Source organism: Cetorhinus maximus, chromosome 8 (genome assembly GCF_964194155.1).
Source record: "Cetorhinus maximus chromosome 8, sCetMax3.hap1.1, whole genome shotgun sequence".
Taxonomy (NCBI): domain Eukaryota; kingdom Metazoa; phylum Chordata; class Chondrichthyes; order Lamniformes; family Cetorhinidae; genus Cetorhinus; species Cetorhinus maximus.
The window spans coordinates 35,671,419-35,683,632 of record NC_135886.1 but is presented as its reverse complement, the minus strand read 5'-3'; the positions used below and the strand labels follow the sequence as shown (position 1 = coordinate 35,683,632).

General features: G+C 44.2%; 1 protein-coding gene across 1 annotated transcript in view; it reads right to left on the bottom strand.

Annotated features, from left to right (window-relative positions):
* LOC144683556 (plakophilin-1-like) overlaps window positions 1-10,754 on the bottom strand; it is an 81,587-nt gene extending 70,833 nt beyond the window's left edge. The window contains exons 1-2 of the mRNA XM_078546685.1: window positions 10,467-10,754; window positions 9,585-9,688 (exon numbers count right to left, since the gene is read on the bottom strand). Of these exons, the coding sequence (XP_078402811.1) occupies window positions 9,585-9,688; window positions 10,467-10,650 (288 nt within the window). The 5' untranslated portion in view covers window positions 10,651-10,754. The remainder of the gene's footprint in view (window positions 1-9,584; window positions 9,689-10,466) is intronic.
* Between the last annotated feature and the right edge of the window lie 1,460 nt (window positions 10,755-12,214).

Sequence of the window (12,214 nt, the reverse complement as noted above, 5' to 3'; positions counted from 1 at the left end):
TGCAGCTCAGTTCACTTTAAAACATATTTGCAATTCATATTTTGAACACTTTCATATCGTTAATGGTCACAACTTTACTTCATTTTTTTCCCAAAAAAAGCCAAGAAGAGTAATGTATGAGCAATTACACGCAATTCCACCATTTGGCAAATCTTGAAAGCTAACTTTGGCTGTCATTACGTAGTCATTTCCAGGTGCAAGTTAACTACAGCGTCTGTGTAGGCTCCTTGTAATGGTATTAGAAAAGCAAGTTCAGTTTTTGCATGAGTAATTTGTATTTAGGCATCAGGTACAAAGCCAGTCTGCACATGTTGTCATAATGGAATATTCTGGGATAATAACAAGCTACATGAAGCAGAATAGACAAAGTGCATCCCTCAGTGTCTAGCATAAGGTAATACCAAACCTACAATATTCAATGTATAAAGTTCATGACAGAAATAAAACCCACATGATAATCCAGACTAGAGCTATTCTCTATTGCTACTAAACTGAACTTGAACTTTCATATTTTAAAGGTGTTTTCAGCAGTGGGAAAACTGTATGAATATAATCCACAAAAAGGAAGACAGAGAACAATGGATAGTGCATAGGAATAATCTAACCATTTGCCTTGAACAAGAAATGACTAGTTTGGTTAAATCTATTAGTGTGATCAAGAGAGAAGTTTCCATACAATCTGATTAGTATGATCCAGCTTGTCGAGTTGAAATGATTTAAAGGGGAATAAAGATTTTCTTTGACATGCTGTGGGTTGGAGGTATCTTCCAAAATTTGGGGTCAAACAGCATTTCAAATATTGGATTCTGTGATTCTGAAACTGAGACATTTATGCAAATTGTATAGGCCATGTTTCAGATCCATGCAGAACTGTTCTTTTTAGTCAAACTGCCAGATAAAAGCTTTGCCCAATATTTAAATTATATTCTGAATTTCATGCCATTCAAATTACCAAAACAGTCTACTCTTATCCACGTAATAAGGTTTTTTGTTTATAATGTTTTGTTTTATGGAAGCCTATTCTATTAGTTGTGACAATATGCCTCATTAATATTTAGTTAATACTTTGCAATATTAACCCTCCAAAGGTTGTAATGATTAAAGTTAAGGCTCATTTGACACAGGGAAAAATTACAGATCCAGGGTAAATAATAGAAATTAAAATGTGATTATTATATCCTATCCAGAATTGCTGGAGAGGATTTTGAAATAACTTGCAAAATAGGTATGTGGTAATGTGACAGCTTTTACACAGAGGTCTTCCTTCACTGTTTTTAAAATGTTGATAGGGTATGGTTCTGCTGCCCATTTCCACTGCTAAACTTTCAGAAGATACTTAAATTGCGTGGAAAGCCGAGTTCCTGCATTTTCACACATTTCTCCATAAGACTTAGTACTTAATTCCACCGCAAACAGATAAAAAGTTGCTTGAACTCTGCTAGGTTTAAACCAAAAGTCTTCCAAGCCCAACCTTCAACCAACAGATCTTCTCAACACACCATGAACTGGGATGTATCTACATGACCAGATCAATGGTCCAGTATTAATTTTGATCCACTTTTTCCTCACAAACTTCTAAACATAGAATGTCATCATACACCCAAATGATGACGATCTGGAGGAAAGCAGAACAAGAAGCCATCCATGTTGGAGGATAGGAGAACACATGTAAAGGACAGATCTTGACAAGACCACTAGGGACGGTGGTGGTGTACACAACACATTGTGTGCACAAAGCAATGGTTCTATGTAATTCATGGGATACGATGCACTTCGGGGCATCTCAATTTTTCAAGTTCTCACTTTACTGCTTTCTGAGTATTTAAATATTTAAAGTCATAAGTTTCTTTCAGTAATTTCTATAGATGTCTATTTAACTCACTGTATAAAAAGGCCGTTCGTTTCAAATGTATCACATTTTATGAACAATTCTGGACAGGGTAATACCCTCTCGGATGCTCCACACAATTGTGATAATGTAAGTAATGCAATAAATACACTCCATCCCACCCAAAAGTCAGGTAACACTCCAGGACAATTTGTAGTGATGTAGGGGAGGGTGGAATAAACCTAGGCAATCTTGTCCTGAATTACTTTTACTTTTTGTAAGAGGTTGTAGCCGTAGCCCACATATGAAAACATTTAGCTACCCATGAGAATCTGACAAATTATGTTTTTCATAGAAGTTCAGTAATGATCTTAAATTAAATTACAGTAACTAAATAGCACCGTTTCAAAACATGGAAAACCATTAGTAATTGCTGTTGAACACTTAAAAGAAATGCAGAATTGTTACTCTATTGCTGCAGATTCCCATCTGTTACTAGATATTTAAATTTATAATGGCCAAGTTTAACTTACTATATCTGAATCAGTGATTCTAGACAATAAAAAATGTTTTACCATCAATAGCTAAAATTAATGAACAAAAACAGTTAGCCTTCTTGTCCTCATATCCTTTAGACATAAGATTACCACCTTTAATTTGTTATTCACCAAAGACCATCGTATACATTTTAAATGATAGTTTTAGCAGCCTTAAATAAAAACCTTTAATGTGCTTTTGTATTCAATGATAAATCATAGCTGCTAAATTTATGGGGCAGAATTTTCCCGTTGGCATGTGGGGGTGGGCGCCACGTGTCTGCGCGTAAAATGACGCGCAATGACATCAGGCGAGCATCCCGACGCCACCGCGAGCCATTGCGATATTTGGCTGGGCGGGCACGCGATGATATCCGCTGCGCGTTTGCCATTAATTAACGGGTCACTTAAGGCCCTTGGCTCATCAATCAATGCTGATTTTCCGGCGCCCGTGCAATCTTCAGGTCAGTGCACGGGCACAAGTGGCAGGCAGTTAGGGCACATTTGTATTAACCTCATCCACGGGCGGGACAAGAGGGTTCACTGGGGTCGCGAATGTGCTCTCTCAAGTATTGATTTTTCAAAGTTATTGAAACTTGCCTGTGTGATCTGCAGTACTTTAAAACACATTCCAGTTGCTTTGTCTGGACTCTTGGTCTTCAAGTTAGCACTCTGCAGTGAGGAATCTTTTTTGGGCCTGCAGGTTTCAGGAAGCCTTCCCACAGCCTGGGAATGGGAGCTGAACTCTCCACTGGAGGCACCTTCTCTTAGGACGAAGGGAGGGCTAAAGGGGGAGGAGGCCAGGAGTGCACATTCAGCCTCCAAGGGGGCCACCGTTGGGAGGACTGGGCCAGGCACGAGGGGTGCAGGGCGAAGAGGTGGACCAAGGCGGAAGGGGCCGCAGAAGATGCTACTATCCTGCTGCCAGGGTATACAGGCGGCAAAGCAGCTACCTCAATATGTCTGAGGTGCAAAGCCGAAGGAGGCTCTGTCTCTCAAGGGAGACAGTCAACTATATCTGTCAGATGATTGGGCCTGAGATGTCTGCTAACTGTGTGGGTGGACACCCCATGCCAGTGACTCTAAAGGTCACAGATGCCCTCAACTTCTATGCCTCTGGCTCCTTCCAGGGGTCAGTGGGTGATCTTTGCAGTGTCTCCCAGTCAGCTGTACACACTTGTGTCAAGCAGGTCACAGATGCTCTGTTCAGGCGTGCATTGACCTTCATCCACTACTCTTGGAACCAGGCAAGTCAGACACAGCGAGCCAGAGGCTTCGCGGCCATTGCTGGCTTCCCCCGTGTCCAGGGTGCAATAGACTGCACACATGTGGCCATCAAGGCGCCAGCTGGTGAATCCGGTGCCTTCATCAACAGGAAGGGCTTCCACTCCATGAACATGCAGATAGTGTGTGACCACAGGATGCTGATTCTACAAGTCTGTGCAAGGTACCCAGGCTGCTCCCACAACGCCTACATCCTCAGACACTCCCAGGTGCCGGGGCTCTTCAGTGCTCCAGCCCAGCTGGATGGATGGCTGCTGGGTGACAAGGGCTATCCCCTCAGAAGGTGGCTCATGAAGCCTCTCCGCCATCCAAGAACAGAAGCTGAGCAGCGGTACAATAGGAGCCACGCCTCCACAAGGGCTGTGGTGGAGAGAACCATCGGTCTTCTCAAGATGCGCTTCCTATGCCTGGACCGCTCAGGGGGTGCACTCCAGTACCCCCCAGATCGTGTGTCGGTGATAGTGGTTGCATGCTCCGCTCCCCACAATCTTGCGCTGGAAAGGGGGGACGCAGTGGACAATGAAGACGTCAACGCTGTGGCTGCGCCTGCACACGATGAGTCCAACAGTGAGTCCGAGGATGAGCATGCACAGGGAAATGCTGAGGGGATGGACACTAATCCGGGCATACTCCAGGGAGGCAGGGACACCCGAGAGGCTTTAATCCAACGAACCTTCAGCTAGCACAACACAGATGGACCTCCAGGACAAGCCTGGGCTGTAGGCTACATACTCGATATCTAAGTGCCAAATCTGCCAGGTTAGGAACAGTAACTAAGGGCCTTGTTAATAAAGCTGAATGTCCTACAAAGCACTCCTAACATTTTTGGAAACCATCCACATGCAGAAGGAAAGAGGCACCCTCAGCCATGGTGACATGTCTAAATATAATTTCACAAGCAAAGAAACTTAAGCCAAAAAAATGACAATGGTGTTCCAATTCAAAGCAAATCATAAAGACCTCATCTCGGGCCAACATAAAAGTACCAATGATAAGCCCGTGGTGTGCCTAAGGTGCCTTATGTTTATGTTTCCAGGTGCTACGTCTTGGTGCTGTCCCATCGCTGAGAGTGGCATCTGAGACAGCCTGCTGACTCTGCTGTCCTGTTGGCCTCGATGACCTTGGCGGTCATCCACAGGCCCATGGAGCCTGTGCTGGTCCCACCTGGGAGGGATCTGCCAGTTCCACAGCTGGAATCTCCCCCGTTGCAGCCTCACTGGATGAGACGGTCACTGGCAGAGGGGGGCAGGAGCTGCCGCCCTCATCCGGAGCGCCCTGAGAGGTGCCCGCAGAGACGCCAGGCAGCTGCTACGCCGACGTGAGGTCACTTTGGACCTCCCTGCTCACCGCGGATGGATGGGCATCGAGCTGGGAAACTTGGTGCCCAGGCCATCTCCCACACTGGCACTGACCAGCTGAGGCCAATGCCGATATAAGGGCTTGCTGGTCAGAGCGCATCCCAGGAAGCTCTGATGGGTCTCCGGGAGGAGCCTCTCCACGAGAGTCACCACTCTTTCCATGGAGGACACATGGCGCTCGGACATGTGGCTCATTGCTTTGACAATCGTCCGTGTAGACTCCTCCATCATGGAGACCCAGATGCTCCCACACACTCAGCCGCGTTTCTTGCCCCTGCTGCGTCGCAGACGACTCCAGAGGCTCATCATCAGACACCAACTGAGCATGTGCCTGGTCACCTGCAGTCCTCCGACTGCTGGCACCATGGGCACACTCGATCTCTGCCAGCTCCTCCAGCAACTGTGAAGTGCCCTCACCAATGTGCCCCGAGACACTAGCCGATGTTCTAACTCCCACTGAGGTGCTAGTATCTGCGCTGGTGCCTGCCTGACAGAGATGGTGTGACACTGGTGAGACTTCAGGGCCCTCAGGTGTGAGAGGGGGCCTCTGCTGCTCCTCCTCCCGGCCCTGCTCCACTGATGCTGAAAGGAAGAACAAGGACAGTGGATCAATTAACTTGGAGACAATGACAAAGTGCATCCCTATCCCCCGGATCATTATGCATTCATCCTCCCATAAGCAATGGGCAATGTTGCAAAATTAAATCACTTAGCATTCAGCACTGCTATGGCTGTTGGGAGAACAATGCTGACCTCACAGCTGGGCATACGTTCTTGGCAATGGCACCCCTGCCTCACTGACACCAGTGGACCTGGGCGCATGACGCCTCTCCAGATCCAGGGCCTCCTGCTCAAACCGGCTGAGAATGGCTAATTGCACCTGGCCACCACCAGTCCTCACATGCTCTGCTGCATTATGTACATTCTTCTCCTGGAAATGAGAGAAGAGCATTGATTTGTGCAAATTGTACAAATCTCTTGGTGTACGGCCCACCCCAACCAGAGTGGGACATATCGGGGCCCCAGTGCCTCCTCACCCCGCTGCTGCTGATCACTCACACAAAGATGCTAGGCCTATTCCCCACCCCCCCACACACCCCTTGGCCACATGCTTCTGACATCACATTCGGCACCACACGGTATATCCTAACATAGCAAGGAGGCGCAAGCACGTGGAGCGCAAAGCGCAGCAGATGGTTCGTTGCCACGCCACTTTGAAGCTCTCCTCCCAGCATGTCATCACCCTGACTTGGACATGTCCTGCAGTTAAGCACAGCTTAGATGCAACTCCTACAGGCTGCCCCTAAAACAGTCATGTGGGTCTCAGTGTACCACATGCTGCGGGTGCAGAACCCATCTCTTCACCACCATCTCAGGCTGACCTCGGCATGGGCAATATCTGCTGGCCCACCCAGCAAAGGACAAATACCGTCCATGATTCAATGCAGTCACTACACTCAGACTTGGGGATGGGGGGGTGCGGCAGCAGGGGAGTAAGCTGACCTGCTGGGTTAAATGACCAATGCCAACATTGTACTCACCCTTCCTGAGCGCAACAAGTCACTGAAGCGCTTGCAACACTGGATCCAGGTGCGCCGCACCACGTCGCAGGAGCTCACCACCTCCTCCCAGGCACGTTTTATGTTGGGGGGCCTCCGCCTCCTGTCCTGGGGAACCAGCACCTCCCACCGTGCTGCCACCTCCTCGAGGAGGGCAGCAACACAGTCATCAGAAGAACGTGGGGCACATTGGCTCCCCGCCCTCCCGTCCGGTTTGACCTGCTCCGATGGACTACCCTCCAGCCTGGCCTGCCCCGATGGCCTTGCATCACCTCCACTGCCCCTCTGCAGAGCCCTTCGCCCAACCATTGCGAGCAGCCTTTGCAAGGCTGCCAGACCTTCCTCTGTACAGACTACCAGGTCGCCATTGTACCCGGCGGGCTGAGTGCGCCCGCCACCGCCGCCCGCCCACTCCCACTATGTATAGGAGTCATGAAATACGCTGGGCAGGCCTTAATTGGCCTGCCCACGTAAAATAGCAGCACAGATCCAACTGCGAGTGGCGATCAGGTCCACGCCTGCCCCTGCTCCACCCCCCGCCCCCGCCATCCAGAAAATTCTGCCCATGAAGATATAAAACATATACTTTATGCACTGATATTCTGATTCCTAATAGAAATAAGTAGCATGTGTTTAATGTCAAGGTAATATCATTGGAATAATCAATCCGAGTCATATTTTATTACAGATGGCAATTCTGAAATGTTTGTTCACATTGTGTATTGGCTTATTAATTGGTCACAAAACATGTTGTGTAGTTTTTAGTGCAACACATGTGAATTTACTTGTAGAAATCTTAATTCCAAATGCTATTGCCATATTACAATATTAATAACATGCCATTTTTGATTTTAAAAAATTAACATGACATACGGTTTAGGCTAAGGAAATAAGCTTTATATGGTGGAGCCAGAAATGCCAACAACAAAAATCAGAACTAGAGATTATTATAAATTAACAAGCAGCGTAGTCAAATATTTGTAAAAGGAATAAATACTGTTTTACATTTACAGATTGGTGGACTGTAATTCATAATAATTATTTGTTTCGCAGCATGGCTAATTGAACCAAGCAATGATAATACTAATAACTGTGATCACCAACTTCAAAAAGGATATTTTTTTTAAAAAACTTGTTATTCAAAACTGAAAAAAGAACAATTTTTATTCAGTCCAGGGATTCTATTCCATTTTTGATTTGCATCTTGAAAGCATTGTACTTGAATATCATTACAGCAATTTTGATGCATAATCTAGGTTAGCTCATCAGTTCAGTTCCAGAAGATGGCTGCAGCACTGCCAACATTTCCATCTTCAGAAAAAGATTTTAACCCAATCCTCTATTTGTTTGTTCCCTGGTGGATGCTAAAGATTCCATGCACTATTGGTATAGATACTGGGAAGTGTCTCTGTGTACTGGCTAACATTTCTCCCACAAGCAAAACCAACAAAACAAATTAGCTGTCATTCATCTCATGATCATTTAAGAGATATAACTTTGTATAAATTGGCAGTTGTCTTTGCCCCAAAACAATGGTAATTATACTTGAAAAGTTAACCTTATGTTCCCAGCGGTCTTGAATAATTCAAACAGCTTAAATCAGTTGCATTATAACTTATTATTTCAAAGATTTTTTTGGTGTGATAAACATTCAGCTTAAACAGCAGCTTGAATTAAATAATTTCAATAAAATAATACAAGAAGAGTGTTTTTTTCCCTCAAAAATAAGTGGAGTTACTACAATGACTTGCATTTATATTGCACCATTTCTATAGGTATACTTCCTAAGTTCCTCAGAGGTGGAATCAAAAAATGGACACTCAGTGAAAGAAGGAGATACTAGGAAGAGTCGCTGAAGACCTGTTCAAGAACATTCTAAGGAGTGTCCTAAAGAAGAGGGAGATAGAGAGGTGGAGGGATTTATTCAGTTGACACAGCCATGAATGAGGAGACAGGTGGGGTGGGGGAAGAGGTAGGATTGTCAAGATACATTTGTGAGTGCGGTTTATGTTGCACTCCAGCAAGGCTACAGCAGCAGCAAAGGAACAACACAGAAGAAATTCTAGGGCCAAGTATTAACTTACATGCAATTGGTAGCAGTGTAGGTTTCAGCCCTCCTTCCAGAACTTTGATACATAATCAAGTTTGATGCATCGGTTCAGTTCTGGAGGATAACTGCAGCATTATCAAAGTTTCCACCTTTGTAAAAAAAAATGCTAAACCAACCCTCCAAGTGCCTGTTGGATATCTCCCACTGCACTGTTGGAACAGGCTGGGAACTGTCTCTGAATTCTGGTCAACATTCCGTCCACAAACAGCACCAAAAGAAAAAAATTAGCCGTTTGTGCATCTCATGGTTCTGTGTGAGATCTTGCTTTGTACTAATTAGCTGTTGTCCTTGCCTAAAAGCAAGAGTTACTATGTTCAAAACGTTACTACGAAAATGTTAATTATTTTCCTACTACCTTTGCCACAAAGATTGCAGTGGTTCAAGACAGCATACCATATCTTCTCGGGTCAGAGTTTTACCAGCATCACCCACATCTTGTGAACTAATGAATATGCATCCCATGGACTAATAAGTACATACAACATTAACTTTTTGGGTCTTTTCCTTTTTGTCATAATAGTTCTCCCTTTCGCACTTGCTTTTCTCCAAGAATTTGCATTGTTAAACAGAAATTAATCTGAATGATATTTGAATTTAATTCTATTTCAAATTTTGCTAAATGGTACAGAATTTTGATGCACAGTGCAAATGAAAATGTACTGCCAAGAATAATTGTATTTTATTCCCATTCTTTCAAGGATAATAAATCAGTAAAATTTTAGCAACATTGCTGGAAATGTGATTAAAAATTACATTGTAGAATCTACTTATCTGAATACAGACATGGGCGGCAACCTATTAGACAAAATTTCACAACCAGCTATAACAAAATATTAATCTGATTTTACATCACCGTATTACAGATTACAAAAGCTTATCAAAGATCAAAGAAATGTATTTTTAAATTACCTTGCGCCTCTGAGTCCCTTGGTTCTTAATGGACATATTTCGAAATGTATTTCCAAAATCAAAAATGTCTCTTTGGTTCATGTTCCACTGGTCATTTGATAATTCTAATCAGACAGAAGTAGAGAAAAAAAACATGTTATAATGCAATAACAAAATATTCAAACTACCATTCTGCATTGTGTCTGAGATCGCTTAAAACATTGCCAAAATACTCATCTACTGTTAATTTTAGCAGTATGTCCCAAACCAGAATTGTAGAATAAGGCACTAGTGGGTTTAATAATTGCACTGGGCAGTTTTGGCTAAATTGAGGTAATTGTACAAAAAGGAACAAAGCAAATCAACCCTGTTCTATAAATTATATGCATCACCAGTAATACTGTATTTTATATATACACACACACAAGGTAAATGTAACTAAAATTATATATGCCTGTCATTTTGAATCAAGTATGTCATTTCAGTTCAAATAAATCATGCCTCATGCCTTCAGCTCAAGGAACCTTCACACCATGCCAACATTTGATCAAGAGACAAAATGCAAAAATGAAATATAGATCAATAGGTAAATTGTAATGATTAGTTCAGGAGGTTAAAAGATGAAAATATTATTTCAACACCAAGTGATAACTTTGTCATTAGCAATGTTGTTCAATATATTTTATGTATCATATAAGATAGTAATGAGCTCATATTAATTAATGCAACAACAAAGCAGCTTTGTAATGATACTCAAATATTAGTCGCTATCACATATTAATTGCAAATATAAGATTGTGAAAAACGCAATATTTCTGATTTGTTTCTTAATGATATTTGTACAGAGAATAGAACTGTTGTGTCGAAGTGAGCGGGAGGAAAAGCGGAGAGTGGGTCCCGTACCTTTTTTAATGGACTTCTGCTGATTTCTCTTGTTCTGCATCACCATCCGCACTTGAGTACAGACTCTCTTCTCACTGTCCACTCGGGCCAGGGTGCTCAACTTCCCGGGCGGCGGTAGAGCCAATGTGGAATTGTCCTGATTATCAAAGTATTCACCGGCTGTAACTGTCTTCAAATAAGCCATTTTCTTGTTATGTCTCTGCCCACTGCTCGTTACAACCTTCTATCCTCTTTAATTCCTCTCGTTCGTCTGCCTTCCCTAACACTCTTCCCTAACCTCGCCTAGCTCTGCACCTTAACAGTCAGAGCCTGGGTGGAGTCGTTGTCTGTTTGGGTAGTTCTTCTGTCAATCAAGCCAGAGCATTTAAAGGGGTTAGTTGCACAAAGTGACTTGTAAAATGAAATGAAAGGGAAAATGCTGCAACTCTATGTAGTGTTGGACAAAACAACTGTGGTAATCTGATGTGTAATATACCTTTGATAAGAATGTTATTAAGGAAGATTTTTTTTTTTCATTCACAGGATGTGAACTTCACTGGCTGGGCCAGCATTTATTCCCCATCCCTCATTGCCCTTCAGAAGTTGGTGGTGAGCTGCCTTCTTGAATTGCTGCGGTCCATGTGGTGTAGGTACACCCACAGTGCTGTTAGGAAGGGAGTTCCAGGATTTTGACCCAGCCACAGTGAAGGAACAGCAAGATATTTCCAAGTCAGGATGGTAAATGACTTGGAGGGGAACTTCTAGGTGATGGTGTTCCCATCTATCTGCTGCCCTTGTCCTTCTAAGTGGTAGTGGTTGTGGGTTTGGAAGGTGCTGTCTAAGGAGCTTTGGTGAATTGCTGCAGTGCATCTTGTAGATGGTACACGCGGCTGCTAATGTGAGTCGGTGGTGGAGGGAGTGAATATTTGTGGATGTGGTGCCAATCAAGTGGGCTGCTTTGTCCTGTATGGTGTCCAGCTTCGTCAGTGTTGTAGGAGCTACACTCATCCAGGCGAGTGGGGAGTATTCGATCACACTCCTGACTTCTGCCTTGTAGATGGTGGACAGGCTTTGGGAGTCAGGAGGTGGGTTACCTGCACAATTCCCAGCCTCTGGCCTGCTCTTGTAGCCACAGTATTTATATGGCTAGCCCAGTTCAGTTTCTGGTCAACAGTAATCCTCAGGATGTTGATAGTAGGGGATTCAGTGATGGTAATGCCATTGAACATCAAGGGTCGATGGTTGGATTCTGTCTTGTTGGAGATGGTCATTGCCTGACACTTGTGTGGTGCAAATGTTACTTGCCACTTGTCAGCCCAAATGTGATTGTCCAAGTCTTGCTGCATTTGGACATGGACTGCTTTAGTATCTGAGGAGTCACGAATGGTGCAGAACATTGTGCAATCACTAGCGAACATGCCCACTTCTGACCTTATGATGGAAGGAAGGTTATTAATGAAGCAGCTGAAGATGGTTGGTCCAAGGACACCACCCTGAGGAAATCCTGCAGTGATGACCTGGAGCTGAGATGATTGACCTCCAACAACCACAACCATCTTCCTTTGTGCTAGGTATGACTCCAACCAGTGGAGAGTTTTCCCCCTGATTCCCATTGACTCCAGTTTTGCTCAGGCTCCTTGATGCCACACTTTGTTAAATGTGGCCTTCATGTCAAGGACAGTCACTCTCACCTCACCTTGGGAGTTCAGCTCTTTTGTCCATGTTTGAACCAAGGTTGTAATAAGGTCAGGAGCTGAGTGGCCCTGGTG